The 22,220-nt window shown below is 42.5% G+C and overlaps 1 protein-coding gene across 1 annotated transcript in view; it reads right to left on the bottom strand.

The window, feature by feature from the left end:
- LOC311134779 (NT-3 growth factor receptor-like) overlaps positions 1–22,220 on the bottom strand; it is a gene marked incomplete at both ends in the record, with an annotated part of 273,109 nt that overhangs the window by 26,065 nt on the left and 224,824 nt on the right. The window contains one exon of the mRNA XM_084168563.1: positions 2,677–2,807. Within this exon, the coding sequence (XP_084024689.1) occupies positions 2,677–2,807 (131 nt within the window). The remainder of the gene's footprint in view (positions 1–2,676; positions 2,808–22,220) is intronic.

The following is a 22,220-nucleotide window of genomic DNA, read 5'->3' as shown; positions in this document are numbered from 1 at the left end:
ATTCTTGGCATTCTCTCAACCATCTTCACCTGGAATGCTTTTCCAACAGTCTTCAAGGAGTTCCCACATATGCTGAGCACTGGTTGGCTGCTTTTCCTTCACTCTGCCGTCTGACTCATCCCAAACAATCTCAATTGGGTTGAGGTCAGAGGATTATGGAGGCCAGGTCATCTGATGCAGCACTCCATCACTCTCCTTCTTGGTAAAATAGCCCTTACACAGCCTGTAGGTGTGTTGGGTCATTGTCCTGTTGAAAATCAAATGATAGTCCCACTAAACCCAAACCAGATGGGATGGCGTATCACTGCAGAATGCTGTGGTAGCCATGCTGGTTCAGCGTACCTTGAATTCTAAATAAATGACAGACAGTGTCACCAGCAAAGCACCCCGACACCATAACACCTCTTCCTCCATGCTTTCCGGTTTCTTGGCCCAAGCAAGTCTCTTCTTATTATTAGTGTCCTTTAGTAGTGGTTTCTTTGCAGCAACAAGTAATATCTTACAATTTCACAACATATACCCAATACACACAAATCTAAGTAAGGAATGGAATTAAGAATATGTACATATATGGACGAGCAATGACAGAGCGACATGGACTAAGATACAGTAGAATATTATAGAATACAGTATATTCATATGAGATGAGTAATGCAAGATATGTACATTTCTATAGGCAGCAGCAGCCTCTAATGTGCTAGTGATGGCCTTGCGATAGAAGCTGTTTTTCAGTCTCTCGGTCCCAGATTTGATGCACCTTTACTGACCTCACCATCTGGATGATAGCGGGGTGAACAGGCAGTGGTTCGGGTGGGTGATGTCCTTGATGATCTTTTTGGCCTTCCTGTGACATCGGGTGCTGTAGGTGTCCTGTAGGGCGGGTACTTTGCCCCCGGTAATGCGTTGGGCAGACCGCACCACCCTCTGGAGAGCCCTGCGGTTGCGGGCGGTGCAGTTGCCGTACCAGGCAGTGATACAGCCCGACAGGATGCTCTCAATTGAGCATCTGTAAAAGTTTGTGAGGGTTTTAGATGCCAAGACAAATTTCTCTGTTGCGCCTTCTTCACCACACTGTCTATGTGGGTGGACCATTTCAGTTTGTCAGTGATGTGTGCGCCAAGGAACTTGAAGCTTTCCACCTTCTCCACTGCGGTCCCGTTGATGTGGATAGGGGGGTGCACCCTCTGCTGTTTCCTGAAGTCCACGATCATCTCCTTTGTTTTGTTGACGTTGAGTGAGAGGTTATTTTCCTGGCACCACACTCCCAGAGACCTCACCTCTTCCCTGTAGGCTGTCTCGTCATTGTTGGTAATCAAGCCTACTAATGTTGTGTCATCTGCAAACTTGATGATTGAGTTGGAGACGTGCTTGGCCACACAGTCATGGGTGAACAGGGAGTACAGGAGTGGGACATTATCTTTTTAGCATTTCCTATACTAATAGACTATTCGAAGAGGGATGCAAGCTCTTGTTTGCTGAATGTTAAATACAGCAGCCAATATAAGAAGAGTGAACATGCAGTGGCGGTAGACTATAGCAGTTATTTATTCAGACCCATGGGCTACCCATTCAATCTTTGTGAAGAGAAGTGAAAGCCTTCTGCATCTAATTCTAGTCCTATTTTATTCAATGATGTCATTAGAATGGTGAAGATAAGGACAACAACACTTATTTAATTTAGGCTAGCTGTTGAAAGCGAGGAAGGAACGAAGCAACAATAGAGAGAGAAAGAGGAGGTAGGCTAATAACATTAGGGGAAATATTATGAAAGGTATTTATGCGTCAGCCTACTAATTATACAAATAGGCCCTAATATATTTCAAAATTAAAATACAATTTGCTAGCCCATACTTGTGACTTTGTAGGCCGCATGTACTGCACCAGAATCCCATGATCTCTCTTTATCATGGTTGCTTTATCATGGTTTGAACAATGTGCATAATTCCAGTCCATATAATACAGTATAATACAATACAGTACAGTAATACAGTTCACACTAAAAAAGATTAGTCTACTGGAGCTGGTTTCATTTATTTACCCAAGAGAGCATATAGCTAGCTACATCTATGGGCTTTTACGTTTTTCTGTCGTGCGTAGCCTATATCATATATGTATTGGATAATGGCAATCATTTTGACTTTTTGGGACTAAATGTCTTTAATGTAGGGCTCATCAAATTTATTTAATGTATGGCTTTATTTAATGTATGAATATTCGATCAAAGCTCTAATCAAATCCAGACATATGCCTATTTATATGCTTTATAATGCTTTTGAATGACACTTTCGGTTTTGGCGGGAAATACCGGGTTAGCCGGGAGAAAAGTTATTTGTTCTTGGGATGGAACATTTGTAAAATACCTGGAAAATATTCAAACCTAGTTGTCACCCCATAGTGGAGCCTCATTCATTCAATCTGATACGAAACGTCCAACATGGTACTCATAGTGACCTCAATGATTATTAGCATGATTATAAAGCTACTCTACTGCAGAAAATCCTATTTTTATCGATCCACGTCTCCAAATCCTTCTTGTGGAGGCAGCTGGCCATGGCAGGGACGGTGGCCCCAAGAGCCGTTCAAGGATCAAGATAATACAAGTCAGACGCTGAGTGCTGAGAGGCCCTGTAACTGGAGAGTGAAGTGGCCCTGTATAATTGAGAGATCATCTCTTACCTTGACAGCCACCAGCATCTTGTCCTTGGTGGGGCTGAGGTTATAGCACTCTGCCAGGAACACTTTCCCAAAGGCCCCCTCTCCCAGCTCCCGCTTCAGAATGATGTCCCGACGCTTTATGTGCTGCACGTCTGTAGATAGAGATAGAGAGAGAGAGAGAGAGAGAGAGAGAGAGAGAGAGAGAGAGAGAGAGAGAGAGAGAGAGAGAGAGAGAGAGAGAGAGAGAGAGAGAGAGAGAGAGAGAGAGAGAGAGAGAGAGAGAGAGGGACAGAGAGAGAGAGAGCGAGAGAGAGAGAGAGAGAGAGAGAGAGAGAGAGAGAGAGAGAGAGAGAGAGAGAGAGAGAGAGAGAGAGAGAGAGAGAGAGAGAGTTTAAGTAGCAGGTCCAGTAGCAACAAACCATCAGTGTTTCTGACAGAATCAGGGGCAAGTGTTAAGTAATGGTTCACTGATGGGACTGGTAAGTCTTAAATCCTGATACACTCTCAGAATAAAAAGGTTACAGTATTGATTCCTGGGGTACAATATCAAAATGCACATAATGTACCTTCAGAGGTACACAAATAATCTCACATGGTACTGTTTGATACCTTTTAGGGTACATGTGTGGATAATCTAGTACAATGGTACATTTTGGTACCCACTATTTTGAATAGAAAGGTTCAATCATCACACACTCTAGTAAAAAGGGGTATGGTGAAGGTTCATTTCTGTTTCCTAGGTTAGAGGCGTGGATTAGTGGCGGGCGAGTGGAAGTGTTGTACCAGTTTAAGTGGTATATGGTTATGTTCATTAAAGTTTCAGCATGTCCGCTGCCAGTTCTGAAGACTTTATAACGGCATGGGAGCATGGGACAATAAAAAGCTGTAGTTAATATTGTAGCGACCTTACCCCAACACTGAGCGACCTTGTCAAGAGGTACCCAAAAATGTACGCCATTGGTCTTAGAAATCAATAGTGTGCAACTGCAGCCCGCAATTCGGGGCGTTCCTGCATGTGGGCATTCCAGCATCTGCAGGAACGCCCCCCCTCGAGCATCCCATTGGTTCCTGCATGAACGCTGTGTGACACTTTTCAATGTGGGTCAAAAGGGAAATAAAAGTATTATCTGAGTTTTTTTGCACCCGCCTCCCGGAGTCCTCCTTGCTAGCCACCGGTAGACAGTGTCATTCACTCCCGCCTGCCGAACACCTGCCCTCACCGTTGTTAACAGAACTGCGGGAAAAAAGTGCCCGACAGGCGGGGGCGAAGGACACTGTCTACCGGTCACCCCCCGCCTCCCGCTAGCACAGCATGCTAGCTAGCACACGGTGTCGCCACAGATAAAACAATGAGATAGATATTTCACCGGATGTATAAATGTGAAGCATCTGGTTGGCATTTCCACTACCAAATATGGTAGTGAGAGTGAGCCCAGTTGCCGGCAGTGGGAGATGATGGAACGAGATGGATTTTGGCTGACATTCTGCTAATTTACTCATTGATTAAACATTTGATCTCAATACAGTTTTCTGTTCCCAAAACTACAATCTGTTACGAACAGATTTGTAGACTTTACCCTTTGCCAAAGATTCAAACAATTGTGTCGTTTAGAAGGTGTGCAAAGGTGAATTGAGCTATTGCACACGCACACTTCACAGAGTAGGTGTTCCCCAACGGAAATATGCAAATTAATGCTAGAACGCGCCAATAGGATCTCGCTAGCTTCTGCTTGGCTCTGCCTACCTCATTGCTTGTTCTGCCCACTATGGCTCATTTGTTCCCATTTAAAACGACAGGCTGTGGTCTATCTTGGTTTAGTTATACAAATCTTTGGTGTCACCCCCTGCCTCCCACCTGCTCTGTACCAGACTAGTTGGCTAAACTAGCACACTCTTTTAAGGTACAAACGGCAAGGGTACAACTATGTATATAACTAATGGTCAACTGGACGACCACTACAGTGACAAGCGTTTGAACCCCTTTAAGTAGAATTCGGTACCTTTTTCTTCTGAGAGTATATGATGCCTCAGTGGATCTAATTGGATTAACTGGCTAGAGGCAGAGGCATAGAGCATACAGCCATAAGACCTGCTGTGGAGCTATAGAGTGTTAGAAGATATGTGAGGGTAAAACACATGATTTTGTTACTTACTTACGGCATTCATAAATAAACCACAGTTATAAAATGTCCATTGCCCTGTAATAATCTTAAAACCTGTGCACCATAGCAACTGCAGTGAGGAAATGTTAATTCAGTTCCCAACAAATAGGATAACGATAATGAAAAGTCAAAATGACCCCTTTCCCTTCCAAAAAAATTATACAATGATCAGAATAATCCAATCAAACCTGGAAAATGTCAGGAACGTGTCTGCAACCTGTACACAGTGGTAAAATCGTGGTGAAATCACAGAGTGTACAGACAGTATTTGTCCTTACTCTCAGTGCTTTCCACCTGTTCTGTGTGGCTGAGAGCTGTTGTTGGGGGAGAGTGGCTTCCATATGGCAAGTCACAGCAGCAGCTGGTATTTACTCAATACAGTTCTGGATGAGCTGTTGTCCAACACCAATACCCACTACTGTCCAAGGCCCAGCCAAGCCCAGTACCACAGATCCCCTTGGAGGACTAGGGCAGAGCAGAGAAATAGATAAATACTGAGGGATAGGATGGACAAAGCTCTCATTACTATTGGTTGGCACAAACTAGTCATTACCCTCATGAAGCACCAGAAATATTGTAGCTACAATGCAATTAGCACCATCAAGGCAATAACAAAGTATCAACACCATGATAGCACTGCAAATATTTCTGCTTGAACCACGAGGTTCAAAACATCTTAAAAACATGTTTGATAATGGATTGCACTGGACAAAAAAATAAAAAATAAAAAAATAATAAAAAAATGGCAAACCCACACAATATCCGGATGCAGAAATAAATAATTGGTTTTGTTCCTCTGCAATTACTTCTTTTATCCCCTCCCTTCTCAATTTCCCAGAAAGACAGTGATAGGTTTACAACAAGCAGGTGGCTATGGGAAGTTACAAATAGCTTGGCTTAATTGTCTCATTACCACAGCGATTGTAGTGCATTCACCTCCCTGTTTGTATGGGCGAGGGCACCCATTCAGGGAGGTTACCCTCACTAGGCCTCATCTGTGTCCGAGTGGCCCAGCAGCACAGAGCACACAGCTGGGACAGAGCAGGACACAGTCTTCATCCTAATTAGGCTGCTTTACTTTGACAGCACAGATGTTGACTCCACTGCGGTGAAATTGACAGAATACCAAACTAGAGCTGATTTGGATAGAAATGTTGGCAAATTGTTGTTATTTGATTGGGAATGTAGTAACCGTAGCAATTCATCCTCCCACTCTCTCTCGCTGTCTACTGTTGACAATAAAAATGACAAACAATAGTGCAGCATTTCATTCAGTCCAATCACAGCATCACTGGCACTTGACTTCTGAATGATTACTTTATGCAAATGCAGCTGTTTTCGAGGGTGACTTTTCATCAAAAGTGACTTCTCATTATATTACCTCTGTTTAACATATTTGAGCTCAAACACAATTGTACAGAAGAGTAAACAGAGATGCCAAATATACGCCAAATATTCAATCTATCAGTAAAAGGCCACTTTTTTTTTTTGCACGCTTTTTATGCCTCTGCTATAAGATCAAAATCTTCACTGGAGTAAACAGTTAATTTTCCTACCCTTTGGGTTAAGAAATAATAGGAAAAAACGTGAGAGCAAACTGAGGCAACAAAATAAATGAAGCAATCTCTGGATGTTCGCTAGGCCGGTCCTCAGATGTATAGTCCACTTCCTCCCTGTATTATTCAGTGTTTAAGTTAGTAGAGTAGAGCAGAGTTGTGCAGATTTACTTTTCTCCAAAAGCTTCCATAATGCCCTCTCAACCGACCTCCATGTTCTACTCCTAGCAACACCATTACTCCTCGCTCTCCAAATGTTCCCAATGGTTTTCACACAGTTCATATTATATTTTGTATTTTATTTTTCTTATAAGAATATTTGATTATTTTCTCTATTCTAACAGTTCTCTCACTCAATGTCAACCAGTTTCCTTCCTCCTAATTTTATTGAGACAGAGACAACAACATTACAGTGCCTTGCAAAAGTATTCATCCCCCTTGGTGTTTTTCCTATTTTGTTGCATTACAACCAGTAATTTAAATGGATTTTATTTGGATTTCATGTAATGGACATACACAAAAAAGTGGTGAAGTGAAATGAAAAAAAAAAAACTAAATAACGGAAAAGTGGTGCGTGCATATGTATTCACCCCCTTTGCCATGAAGCCCCTAAATAAGATCTGGTGCAACCAATTACCTTCAGAAGTCACATAATTAGTTAAATAAAGTCCACCTGTGTGCAATCTAAGTATCACATGATCTCAGTATATATATACACCTGTTCTGAAAGGCCCAAGAGTCTGCAACACCGCTAAGCAAGGGGCACCACCAAGCAAGCGGCACCATGAAGACCAAGGAGCTCTCCAAACAGGTCAGGGATTGGGTTATAAAAAATTATCCAAAACTTTGAACATCCCATGGAGCACCATTAAATCTATTATTAAAAAATTGAAAGAATATGGCACCACAACAAACCTGCCAAGAGAGGGCCGCCCACCAAAACTCACGGACCAGGCAAGGAGGGCATTAATCAGAGAGGCAACAAAGAGACCAAAGATAACCCTGAAGGAGCTGCAAAGCTCCACAGCAGAGATTGGAGTATCTGTCCATAGGACCACTTTAAGCTGTACACTCCACAGAGCTGGGCTTTATGGAAGAGTGGCCAGAAAAAAACATTGCTTAAAGAAAAAAATAAGCTAACGCGTTTGGTGCTCGCCAAAAGGCATGTGGGAGACTCCCCAAACATATGGAAGAAGGCAATCTGGTCAGATTAGGCTAAAATTGAGCTTTTTGGCCATCAAAGAAAACGCTATGTCTGGCGCAAACCCAACCCCTCTCATCACCCCGAGAACACCATCCCCACAGTGAAGCATGGTGGTGGCAGGGACTGGGAAACTGGTCAGAATTGAAGGAATGATGGATGGCGCTAAATACAGGGAAATTCTTGATAGAAACCTGTTTCAGTCTTCCAGAGATTTGAGACTGGGACGGAGGTTCACTTTCCAGCAGGACAATGACACTAAGCATACTGCTAAAGCAACACTTGAGTGGTTTAAGGGGAAACATTTAAATGTCTTGGAATGGCCTAGTCAAAGCCCAGACCTCAATCCAATTGAGAATCTGTGGTATGACTTAAAGATTGCTGTACACCAGCGGAACCCATCCAACTTGAAGGAGCTGGAGCAGTTTTGCCTTGAAGAATGGGCAAATATCCCAGTGGCTAGATGTGCCAAGCTTATAGAGACATACCCTAAGAGACTTGCAGCTGTAATTGCTGCAAAAGGTGGCTCTACAAAGTATTCACTTTGAGGGGGGTGAATAGTTATGCACGCTCAAGTTCTTTTTTTTGGTCTTATTTCTTGTTTATTTCACACAAAAAATATATATTTTGCAACTTCAAAGTGGTCAGCATGTTGTGTAAATCAAATGATACAAACCCCCAAAAAATCCATTTTAATTCCAGGTTGTAAGGCAACAAAATAGGAAAAATGCCAAGGGGAGTGAATACTTTCGCAAGCCACTGTACATGAGAAACCTGATGTATTTGAGGCTTTATGAATATATCCATGTGTTGGGCATACTTTAAAGATGAAGAGATGTTTATCTATTCAGATAATTCACAGGAACAGAAAACCAAAGGTAAAACTGTTGAGCTGACCACTTCATGTTGAATTAGTGTTAGAAATGTCTGTGTCTCCCCTCAGTGGCTAGACCGTATCAAGCACACATGCACAACATGTGCAAACAGGTGCCCTGAAGTTATTACTAATAAAGGATGGGGACTATGTGCTGCTTGCCAGCAAGGTTAATGGCTGACTCTGTGTATTGGTGTAATGAAAACAGTGTGGGAATGCAAGGGGAGGGCACAGCCTGCATGTGTTCAATGTTGGAGGAAGGTGGCAGATGGTGCCCCAAAACGAGTGTTTGAGGGGATCCCGGAAAGCATCGGCCTGTCTGTTAGTCTGTAAACACCCCTCCAGCAGGCTCACACTGTTGCACCTCACAAACACAAATCACTGGTCTACATACAGAGCAGAGCACCTTCTCCTCTCATGACTCGCTCTTCTCCTCCTGTCATACCTGAATCTCTCCATGAGATTCATCCACAGGCCTCTCACCTGAATCTGTATCACATTATCTTATTTGATTCTATTTCTCTAATGCAAAGGAGCAGAATTAATCTCTATCAGCATATTTCCTCCCCAGGCTCTGGCAGACATAATGTAGAGCATGCTCTCTTTCAGAGCTGCACAGTTCTCCAGGAGCTTTGGCTGAGGGGATGTTGAAGAACACTATAGCAAACAGAGGGATGCAGAGCTTGAAGTAGGAAAACAATTCAAAAACACTAGAGAAAAAAAAGCATGTTGGCGTGCCCTGCCGTTGATATGGTTTATGTAATCATACATCTATGGATTACAAACCTTCAGTATCTTTACACTATGAGGTGTTCCTGTTGCTTTGTTGAACACTCGATAGGCCTATGTATACATATTGTACAATACCTTCAAACGTGCTGATCCAGTCAAAGGTCAAAATAATTGGATTTTATATTGCTCCTACACACAATATCGCAGTGGACGTCGCCATACTGTAAAACCCAGTTTACTCACGAAAACATCTATCATACAGTGAGGGAAAAACGTATTTGATCCCCTGCTGATTTTGTACGTTTGCCCACTGACAAAGACAAGATCAGTCTATAATTTTAATGGTAGGTTTATTTGAACAGTGAGAGACAGAATAACAACAGAAAAATCTAGAAAAACGCATGTCAAAAATGTTATAAATTGATTTGCATTTTAATGAGGGAAATAAGTATTTGACCCCTCTGCAAAACATAACTTAGTACTTGGTGGCAAAACCCTTGTTGGCAATAATAATAATAATAATAATAATATGCCATTTAGCAGATGCTTTTATCCAAAGCGACTTACAGTCATGTGTGCATACATTTTTACGTATGGGTGGTCCCAGGGATCGAACCCACTACCCTGGCGTTACAAGCGCCATGCTCTACCAATTGAGCTACAGAGGACTACAACTTTCACAGAGGTCAGACGTTTCTTGTAGTTGGCCACCAGGTTTGCACACATCTCAGGAGGGATTTTGTTCCACTCCTCTTTGCAGATCTTCTCCAAGTCATTAAGGTTTCGACGCTGACGTTTGGCAACTCGAACCTTCAGCTCCCTCCACAGATTTTCTATGGGATTAAGGTGTGGAGACTGGCTAGGCCACTCCAGGACCTTAATGTGCTTCTTCTTGAGCCACTCCTTTGTTGCCTTGGCCGTGTGTTTTGGGTCATTGTCATGCTGGAATACCCATCCACGACCCATTTTCAATGCCCTGGCTGAGGGAAGGAGGTTCTCACCCAAGATTTGACGGTACATGGCCCCGTCCATCGTCCCTTTGATGCGGTGAAGTTGTCCTGTCCCCTTAGCAGAAAAACACCCCCAGAGCATAATGTTTCCACCTCCATGTTTGATGGTGGGGATGGTGTTCTTGGGGTCATAGGCAGCATTCCTCCTCCTCCAAACACGGCGAGTTGAGTTGATGCCAAAGAACTCGATTTTGGTCTCATCTGACCACAACACTTTCACCCAGTTCTCCTCTGAATCAATCAGATGTTCATTTGCAAACTTCAGACGGCCCTGTATATGTGCTTTCTTGAGCAGGGGGACCTTGCGGGCGCTGCAGGATTTCAGTCCTTCACGGCGTAGTGTGTTACCAATTGTTTTCTTGGTGACTATGGTCCCAGCTGCCTTGAGATCATTGACAAGATCCTCCCGTGTAGTTCTGGGCTGATTCCTCACCGTTATCATGATCATTGCAACTCCACGAGGTGAGATCTTGCATGGAGCCCCAGGCCGAGAGAGATTATTTTATGTTTCTTCCATTTGTGAATAATCGCACCAACTGTTGTCACCTTCTCACCAAGCTGCTTGGCGATGGTCTTGTAGCCCATTCCAGCCTTGTGTAGGTCTACAATCTTGTCCCTGACATCCTTGGAGAGCTCTTTGGTCTTGGCCATGGTGGAGAGTTTGGAATCTGATTGATTGATTCTTTCTGTGGACAGGTGTCTTTTATACAGGTAACAAACTGAGATTAAGAGCACTCCCTTTAAGAGTGTGCTCCTAATCTCAGCTCGTTACCTGTATAAAAGACACCTGGGAGTCAGAAATCTTTCTGATTGAGAGGGGGTTAGATACTTATTTCCCTCATTAAAATGCAAATCAATTTATACATTTTTGACGTGTTTTTTTGGATTTTTTTGTTGTTATTCTGTCTCTCACTGTTCAAATAAACCTACCATTAACATTATAGACTGATCATTTCTTTGTCAGTGGGCAAACGTACAAAATCAGCAGGGGATCAAATCCTTTTTTCCCTCACTGTATATTATGTGGTATGGATGTTGGTGTTGACAGAAGGAGAGATCAAGGAGAGACAGACACACAGAGAGGATATCATACTCGGGTGATGCTGGGAAAGTGTGTTTTCAGAAAGTTTTGAGGGGAAACAAAGGCAGGGCAATTCACAACTGCCGTTGAAACCTGGATGCTGAACAGCACTGTAAGCAAACATGACAATCACATGAATAAGGAATGAGCTTTAAAGCGTGAGCAGTGGTGTGTGAAAAATAAGTATCATTGTGTCTGGAGAGGCTTGTGAGGAAGAAGACAGCAGGCCTCACTTCAGGGCATTACAACCATCCAAGGTTGGTTGGAAGATTGTACTGTAGTGTATGTTTGAAGAGGGCCGAACATACGGAGCATCTGGAGTCAGTGCCAACCCTCTCAGCAAGGCTCTTCACAAAACAAAACAGGTAATGATGAAGCCAAGCCCAGAGAGAGATCAAGACTGGAAAATCATCATCATGGTGTTATAGTCTTCTTACGAATAGTTATTCAATATTGAAGAAAAACATTAGAATATTGACCTGAGAGTTAACGAGACACTGTGAAAAACAACACAACAGTGTTTTTCCTGACCCTTGCCTTTCCAACACCTGTCTGTGTTTTTATGCCCATGTTGTTCTTTAGAGTGCGGCTCATCATTATGTCAGAACAGGGCTGATGGAAAATCTCCTTAAAAGCTAAAATGCATTAAAATGTGTTCTGAGTAGTAGGAGGGATGACTAATACAAGGAATGTACTCAAACTCTTTCAAACTCTGACTTGAATTTACTTTGGAGTGAACCAGCAGCACTCAGGGTAACACTCAACACCCACCTCAGCTTGGTGAAATTGGATGGCCTCAAGTGCAGATGTTGGGGAGATAAATTTGAGTCATATTGTGCAAGTCTAAATGTTTTGGGGCTGAAACAGCCATCATCCTTTTTTTGATGCTATAGAGACTCTGCACACAGTCTGTGTCGCAGAAACTTTATAAAGCGTGTCATCACAGTTATGTGAGTGTACAAATCACACACATCATCTGCTGATACAAGAGCTATAATTTGACTTAAACAAAGAATGGCCAACTCTTCCTATGACTTATTAGAACCACTTTAACATGTGACTGGAGAATGGCAAGCACAGATTTCCTCAATGGAAGAAATGCTATGTGAAATACAATATGGATATCCTGAAGTCAAAACATTCTCCTGCTGTTCGTTGGAATCATCAAAGTAGAGCCTGTACTATCGATATGTGAAGCTTTAGTATTTAATTTAGAGTTTATTGACAAATTAAATGTTGAAACTCTCCCGCGAGTCTAGCATGTTATTAAACGGTTATTGAGACACTATCAAGGTCATATTAACTTTCTGACTTGTGTACTGAAGCAGACGTTGCATCCATGGATGGATACAGTAGCATAGCAGGAGGTGGAGCGCAGAGCAAGGTTACAGTCTGCAGTGTGGTGACCGTTATGCCGCTGGGTTGTAATTAGAATGCTTTTAAGGAGTTGAGAGACTCACATTTGCATACATATAGCTACGTTAACTATTCATTTCAAGGAAGAAATTAGAGGCAGAAAGAATTAAGCAATGGATTAATCAAGTAACACATACCCAACAAGCGATGAGATGTTTGACCTGTTGATCATAATACTGTATGTTCAGTAATGTATGTGAAAAGGGCTTCAACCATGATGGATACTACATATAATTACTCTCCTTTTATCCTAACAAATGTCCTACAAAATATGTTTATTTTCTCAAGAGGCTAGTTGTTTACTTGAAGATAACCTCCCACATTCATACTTAAATTGAGCATAAACATAGCTGTGATGTTTCCCGGACGATTGGGCTCCTTGGGTGTTGTTTTGGGCCAAAATACAACAGATGAAGACAGAGATGGATGAGGGAAGAGGCCACGACATCTGGCTATGGGTGATGGAGTAGGGTTACAGCCAATCTCTGATATTGATTGCATCTGGACAAAATTAATCTCTTGCTCATGATCTCTGTGTAGGGGACAGCCATTAGTGAACTGGTGCCGGGGGTATGGAGAAGGGAAGAGAGTGGTGGAGCAGGGGGCAAACAGGCACCAACATGGTATTTGATTGTGAATACTGTTGTTATCACATTGCAACACAAAATGACCTGCCTAAAGAAAAGGAGATGAGAAAATGTAGTGAGTGAGTCCTATAGTAACAATATTGTGTTTTACTTCTTGGTAACCTTTGTCATGGCTATCATTCCCTACAGACAGCCAAGTCTTTGAGGTGATTTGAAATGCTTCTGGCCTGAAGCTCTTCAAGTGATTACTTCTCAAATAAATCAATTTAGACAACAGCTCTTCACTAGCCATATCTGCATTTCATCATGAATATTTTAAATGAGCTCATTACGAAAAGCTAGAAAAATAAAACCATTCTTTAACTTAATCTGGCAGATGATAGAACCCTTTTCATTAACACACCAGGCAGAGTGCTAGAACAAAGAGGTTGTCTGAAGAGGTAAAAGTCTCCTGCCTTTATGTCACCAATAAGGTTTAATTTCCCAGACTTTTCACCTGCAGGTGATCGGAAGGAAACCCAGCCAACCACAAGGTGTGCTCCTCCTATCAGCCCTCTCTCTCCCTACACTTAGCCTGGCTGACCTGCAGCTCAGTAACTAGCTGGTAGTGGAGAGAGGGAACATTCTGACCGGGCACAGGCTCTGACCACAGAGACACTCATGATAAAAATAAATTTAATCTAATTAGTTCCTTGATTAATTAAGGGAATGTCAATCTAACTGCAGATTCTGAGCTTGATGGTTCTGTGAAAGAATATTAATGATCACGTATCTCTTCAAGTAAAATATGTATGCTTTTGATACATTATAATTCGCTATTCTAACAAATGGAAAGTATTCACCCCCCTTGGCATTTTTCCTATTTTGTTGCCTTACAACCTGGAATTAAAATAGATTTTTGGGGGGTTTGTATCATTTGATTTACATGACATGCCTACAACTTTGAAGATGCAAAATATTTTTATTTGTGAAACAAACAAGAAATAAGAAAAAAAAAGAAAAGAAAACATGAGCGTGAATAACTATTCACCCCCCCAAAATCAATACTTTGTAGAGCCACCTTTTGCAGCAATTACAGCTGCAAGTCTCTATAAGTTTGGCACATCTAGCCACTGGGATTTTTGCCCATTCTTCAAGGCAAAACTGCTCCAGCTCCTTCAAGTTGGATGGGTTCCGTTGGTGTACAGCAATCTTTAAGTCATACCACAGATTCTCAATTGGATTGAGGTCTGGGCTTTGACTAGGCCATTCCAAGACATTTAAATGTTTCCCCTTAAACCACTCGAGTGTTGCTTTAGCAGTATGCTTAAGGTCATTGTCCTGCTGGAAGGTGAACCTCCGTCCCAGTCTCAAATCTCTGGAAGACTGAAACAGGTTTCCCTCAAGAATTTCACTGTATTTAGCGCCATCCATCATTCCTTCAATTCTGACCAGTTTCCCAGTCCCTGTCGATGAAGAACATCCCCACAGCATGATGCTGCCACCACCATGCTTCACTGTGGAGATGGTGTTTTTTTGTTTTTTTTGTCATTTAGCAGACGCTCTTATCCAGAGCGACTTACAGGAGCAATTAGGGTTAAGTGCCTTGCTCAAGGGCACATCGACAGATTTTTCACCTAGTCGGCTCAGGGATTAGAACCAGCGACCTTTCGGTTACTGGCACAACGCTCTTAACCACTAAGCTACCTGCCGCCCCCCGTTCTCGGGGGGATGAGAGGTGTTTGGTTTGCGCCAGACATAGCGTTTTCCTTGATGGCCAAGATGACCTTCTTCCATATGTTTGGGGAGTCTCCAACATGCCTTTTCGCGAACACCAAAGGTGTTTGCTTATTTTTTTCTTTAAGCAATGGCTTTTTTTCTGGCCACTCTTCCGTGAAGCCCTGCTCTGTGGAGTGTACGGCTTAAAGTGGTCCTATGGACAGATACTCCAATCTCCGCTGTGGAGCTTTGCAGCTCCTTCAGGGTTATCTTTGGTCTCTTTGTTGCCTCTCTGATTAATGCCTTCCTTGCCTGGTCCATGAGTTTTGGTGGGCGGCCCTCTCTTGGCAGGTTTGTTGTGGTGCCATATTCTTTCCAATTTTTAATAATGGATTTAATGGTGCTCCGTTGGATGTTCAAAGGTTTGGATATTTTTTTATAACCCAACCCTGATTTGTACTTCTCCACAACTTTGTCCCTGACCTGTTTGGAGAGCTCCTTGGTCTTCATGGTGCTGCTTGCTTGGTGGTGCCCCTTGCTTAGTGGTGTTGCAGACTCTGGGGCCTTTCAGAACAGGTGTATATATACTGAGATCATGTGACACTTAGATTGCACACAGGTGGACTTCATTTAACTAATTATGTGACTTCTGAAGGTAATTGGTTTAACCATATCTTATTTAGGGGCTTCATAGCAAAGGGGTTGAATACATATGCACGCACCACTTTTCCGTTATTTATTTTTTAGAATTATTTGAAACAAGTTATATTTTTCATTTTACTTCACCAATTTGGACATTTTTGTCTATGTCCATTACATGAAATTCAAATAAAAATCTATTTAAATTACAGGTTGTAATGCAAAAAAAACTCCAAGGGGGATGAATACTTTTGCAAGGCACTGTAGGTACATTTATATTTCCATTCAAACCTATGTGCATCTTGTATTAAATAAGATCCAAGACTGACATATCAATTATCAATGAAAGCCATGTACATGTATGACCCTGGCTGTAGCCACTGGATTTACTGTTGCAGTCGGAGTAAATAGAAATATCAGTGGTGATAACCACACGAGGTGACTTCCATGATGGATCTAATTCTTCATCAGCTGCGGCATTAGACTGGCTGAGGGGCATGCTGTGATTTATGTTTCTATAAAGACATGTGGAAAACCACCCCTGTGAAATGACTGAGTGCTATCTGTGTTCTCCATGCTCTCTGAGCTCGGGGCAGTCAGAGAAAATAACGACAGCGCTCTCGGGGACATGGATTTCTACTAGAACTCAAGTCTTGCTGTAATTAAGTTTAAAAAGCCCTGGAGTGAGCTGGGCAAGGTTTGCTGTTGTCTCTGCTAAGAGAAAAGTTAGCATCTTTTTGGTGATATATTTTATCTACAGGGAGCTCAAGTGAGTCTGTTATCTTTATATATCGAACACATCTATTATCACAAACAGACAATGTATATCTGTAATGTATAAGAAAGTGAAAGCATACATTTAGAAGATATGATGGGTCTATAAATGTTTGAAGAACATTATACCCATTTGCACTAAAGAGGATGATATGTGACGATTGCTTTAAAAAAAATACCAGGTAATAGAGCTCATTAAGATATCAAGCTTTTAAGCTCAAAAAGTAATTTCACAGTGAATTTCACTGCACTGTAGACGACGGCAGTCAACAGTGTGTATATGCTTATTGCTTTCTACTCCGCTGATCTCTCGGAGGAAAGAAACCCCCATTGTTCAGTGCCTTGTGAAGGAAAGTCAAAGAGGATAAAGTAGATCTTGGTTTTTCCTCTGTTTATTGATTGGTTGAACAAATCTCATTGCCAACTTAAAGTCCATAAGGTCAGCTTTATCCAAGCAGTGTTTCTCTGAGTGTTTGTCTAGGGTTTTGAGTCTCTCATATTAAACTGTCAATGCCTCTTACATTACATATTAAATGCAGTACATATGGCATTTGACTTCATTTTCTTCCCCATCTGATTTGGATCCTGGTGTACTATATAATGAATGTTCAAAGTTCAATATACTACATCTTTAATTATATTTTTTGTACAAGAAATACAGTATGCAAGCAATCACATGCAGAGACACACACATATACACACAGATGAACAGTCACACAGACACGCATGCATGTGCACACACATGCTCACGCACACACGCACACACAGACACAGACAGACCCTGATGGATTATAACTCAGACATGTTGGCTTAAAAAATTCATGCAATATATAACTCCTGTAATGTATTTTTCAGTACTAAATGTGATTTCCTTCCTCTCATTGGGTCTCCCTTCTGAACCCTGTCAGCCCCCCAAGTCTGGAATATATTGTAGGTGTGTGCGTGTGCCCTTACCAAAAAAACATATGTCAAATTTGCAGTTTCACATAGCCGTTTTCACATGTTGAGCTTAAATTTCACATGTGAAACCATATTTTCACATGTATCTGTATTAAATTTAGAGTTCACATGTTAACACCAACTTTTAACCTCACATGAATTAACATGTTTTCACCTCACGTGAATTTTCAGGTTCACATGTAAGAAAACTCCACTCACTTTCATATGTGGAAGTGCATTTTCACATATGATTCAATAAAACGCCTCCCTCGTTCCTGCAATTTTTCCTATCTTTTGCTATGTTACCCTGTTTTAGCACATTAATTCCAGCAATATTGCACCCTGCATCCCACTGCTGGTTTGCCTCTGAAGCTAAGCAGGGTTGGTTCTGGTCTGTCCCTGGATGGAAGACCAGATGTAACTGGAAATTGTGAAAATAATCATGTGATTTTTTTTAAATGAGAGAATAACTTGTAAGTCACGTGTATCCGAAAAGCAGTGATTTTTTCAAGTGATAAAAAAAATTAAAATAAAATAAGGGTGTGTGTGCGTGTGTGTGGTCTCGAGGTTATGCTCGCCTGAGGTAGAGTATCTTATGATAAGCTGTAGACCACACTATTTACCAAGAGAGTTTTCATCTATATTTTTCATAGCTGTCTATTTACCACCACAAACCAATGCTGGCATTAAGATTGCACTGAATGAGCTGTATAAGGCCATAAATCAACTGGAAAACGCTCATCCAGATGCAGTGCTCCTAGTGGCCGGGGACTTTAATGCAGGGAAACTTAAATCCGTTCTACCTAATTTCTACCAGCATGTTAAATGTGCAACCAGAGGAAAAAAAACTCTAGACCACCTTTACTCCACACACAGAGACGCATACAAAGCTCTCCCTCGCCCTCCATTTGGCAAATCTGACCATAACTCTATCCTCCTGATTCCTGCTTATAAGCAAAAACTAAAGCAGGAAGCACCAGTGACTCGGTTAATAAAAAAGTGGTCAGATGACACAGATGCTAAGCTACAGGACTGTTTTGCTAGCACAGACTGGAACATGATCCGGGATTCTTCAGATAGCATTGAGGAGTACACCACATCAGTCACTGGCTTCATCAATAAATACATTGATGATGTCGTCCCCACAGTGACCGTACGTACATACCCCAACCAGAAGCCATGGATTACAGGAAACATCCGCACTGAGCTAAAGGGTAGAGCTGCCGCTTTCAAGGAGCGGGACTCTAACCCGGACGCTTATAAGAAATCCCGCTATGCCCTCCAACGAACCATCAAACAGGCAAAGAGTCAATACAGGACTAAGATTGAATCGTACTACACTGGCTCTGACGCTCGTCGGATGTGGCAGGGCTTGAAAACTATTACAGACTACAAAGGGAAGCACCGCCGCGAGCTGCCCAGTGACACAAGACTTCCAGACGAGCTAAACCACTTCTATGCTCGCTTTGAGGCAAGCAACACTGAAGCATGCATGAGCTGTTCCGGATGACTATGTGATCACGCTCTCCGTAGCCGATGTGAGTAAGACTTTTAAGCAGGTCAACATTCACAAGGCCGCAGGGCCAGACGGATTACCAGGACGTGTACTCCGAGCATGTGCTGACCAACTGGCAAGTGTCTTCACTGACATTTTCAACATGTCCCTGACTGAGTCTGTAATATCAACATGTTTCAAGCACACCACCATAGTCCCCGTGCCCAAGGACTCTAAGATAACCTGCCTAAATGACTACCGACCCGTAGCACTGACGTCTGTAGCCATGAAGTGCTTTGAAAGGCTGGTCATGGCTCACATCAACAGCATTATCCCAGAAACCCTAGACCCACTCCAATTTGCATACCGCCCCAACAGATCCACAGATGATGCAATCTCTATTGCACTCCACACTGCCCTTTCCCACCTGGACAAGAGGAACACCTAAGTGAGAATGCTATTCATTGACTACAGCTCAGCATTCAACACCATAGTGCCCTCAAAGCTCATCACTAAGCTAAGGATCCTGGGACTAAACACCTCCCTCTGCAACTGGATCCTGGACTTCCTGACGGGCCGCCCCCAAGTGGTAAGGGTAGGTAACAACACATCTGCCACACTGATCCTCAACACGGGGGCCCCTCAGGGGTGCATGCTCAGTCCCCTCCTGTACTCCCTGTTCACCCATGACTGCATGGCCAGGCACGACTCCAACACCATCATTAAGTTTGCCGACGACACAACAGTGGTAGGCCTGATCACCGACAACAATGAGACAGCCTATAGGGAGGAGGTCAGAGACCTGGCCGTGTGGTGCCAGGACAACAACCTCTCCCTCAACGTGACCAAGACAAAGGAGATGATTGTGGACTACAGGAAGAAAAAGAGGACTGAGCATGCCCCCATTCTCATCGACGGGGCTGTAGTGGAACAGGTTGAGAGCTTCAAGTTCCTTGGTGTCCACATCACCAACGAACTATCATGGTCCAAACACACCAAGACAGTATTGAAGAGGGCACGACAAAGCCTATTCCCCCTCAGGAGACTGAAAAGATTTGGCATGGGTCCTTAGATCCTCAAAAAATTATACAGCTGCACCATCGAGAGCATCCTGACTGGTTGCATCACCGCCTGGTATGGCAACTGCTTGGCCTCCGACCGCAAGGCACTACAGAGGGTAGTGCGTACGGCCCAGTACATCACTGGGGCCAAGCTTCCTGCCATCCAGGACCTCTATACCAGGCGGTGTCAGAGGAAAGCCCTCAAAATTGTCAAAGACTACAGCCACCCTAGTCATAGACTGTTCTCTCTGCTACCGCACGGCAAGCGGTACCGGAGTGCCAAGTCTAGGTCCAAAAGACTTCTCAACAGCTTCTACCCCCAAGCCATAAGACTCCTGAACAGCTAATCATGGCTACCCGGACTATTTGCACTGCCCCCCCCCACCCCATCCTTTTACGCTGCTGCTACTCTGTTAATTATTTATGCATAGTCACTTTAACTCTGCCCACATGTACATATTACTTCAACTACCTCAACTAGCCGGTGCCCCCGCACATTGACTCTGCACCGGTACCCCCCTGTATATATAGCCTCCCTACTGTTATTTTATTTTACTTCTGCTCTTTTTTTCTCAACACTTTTTTTGTTGTTGTTTTATTTTTACTCTTTTTGTTAAAAATAAATGCACTGTTGGTTAAGGGCTGTAAGTAAGCATTTCACTGTAATGTCTGCACCTGTTGTATTCGGCGCATGTGGCCAATAAAATTTGTTTGATTTGATTTGATTTGATGCGTGTGCCTGCAGGGGCAGGTGTGTGAGCTGTAGACCACTCATTTAGTTAAACATAGCCCCGCTGGCTCTGATGAGAACCGTGACTACGGGAGAGTGACAGTTACTCATCTTTACCCAGAGCTTATGAATTCACATCACGTCCTGTAGCATGTCCCCCATATAACATGACAAATCCTGCTGCTTTACATGCCATTCATGATGTGCTTCTCTCTCCACAGCCACAAGGCACTACTTGAATTGGTATCAGATGGAAAAGCGGATATTGGTTTGGTTTGCCTCTGTGTGCCTCCCATCATTTTTCACCGGTTTCTCTTTTTTCTTAAAGGTTCACGGAAATGTGAACAATTAGCGTCTCAAGGATATCCGGACCTTAGCCACATTTAGTATTGACCCAATTACAAGTGTGATCATGCCAGGTCAGATATAAACTTAGCCTGCTGCTACAGAGTAATATAACATTCTGTAGCCTAACATCAAAGGCATAGGTGGTAATAGTGCGATATATAAAATGCTGTACTATTACATGGCTAATGAGACCTGCTAAATGGCCCGTGCATAACATAACACTGAAAGCACCTGCAGACAAATGAAGCCCTCAGCTCCAGATTCCTTACAAAACCAAGATATTTCAAAACACTGAAAAGCACAGTTTGTCTTTTTCAGATAGAGACATACAGTAATTCCAATCATTCTTTAAGGGGAGATACTCAACAAATTATGTTTAAAAATCTGGGGCAGAGATATAAAAGCCTTTAATCAATACATGACTCTTGGAACAATAAAACAAAAACCAATTCATTAGGAAAAAGAGAACTGAACAGAAATCTAAGAGCGGGGAAAGTCAATGTGAGGGACTGCACAGCATTAGTTAATGTAATCAGCTCTTAATTCTTCTTCAAGGGATATCAAAATGGGGAGGACCTTACTGGGTGTTTAACTTCCAAATAATCCAATAGGAGCAACATTTGAGAGCAAACAAATAAAGTATTTAGAGTTAAATGGAGATAAGAGCTGCTTGGATACAGACAACATAGGGAACAATGAGCGGATATGGCAGCCACTATAGTCTGTGTTCAGACACAGGTTTCTGGAACCCTTGAGAGGATGATTCATCAGACGCCATCTTTAGAGGCAGATACATTAAGACGATTTGACAAATCTAACTCACTTCAGGAAGGATTCCTACAAAAGAGAGCCGCTGGAAATGGATACACTGCCAAATGCAGAGTAGAGGTAGGAAATAACGAACGTAAACACATCTGTGGAAAGGCAGTAAATCCAATTTGGAATCATGATTATGATGCGGATCATATAAAGCGCAGCATAGCGCTACATGTAGAGAGTTAAGAAGACTGCCAACTGGGCAATATCTTTAAATCCCAAAGACTGAAACATTCCCAGATTAGGACGGATCAAGGCAACATGGAAAATAAAGGAACTTTCACAGGACCTCATGATTAAGGCAGTCTTACATGTATAATTTAAGTATGATTTTATCTAAACTGAGTTTACAAAACATTAAGAACACCTACTCTTTCCATGACAGACTGACAAAGTCAATCCAGGTGAAAGCTATGATCCTTTATTGATGTCACTTGTTAAATCCA

Source organism: Coregonus lavaretus (assembly GCF_964263955.1).
Source record: "Coregonus lavaretus genome assembly, chromosome: 9".
Lineage (NCBI taxonomy): Eukaryota > Metazoa > Chordata > Actinopteri > Salmoniformes > Salmonidae > Coregonus > Coregonus lavaretus.
The sequence above is the reverse complement of the archived record's forward strand: the minus strand, read 5'-3'. Positions and strand labels throughout refer to the sequence as shown.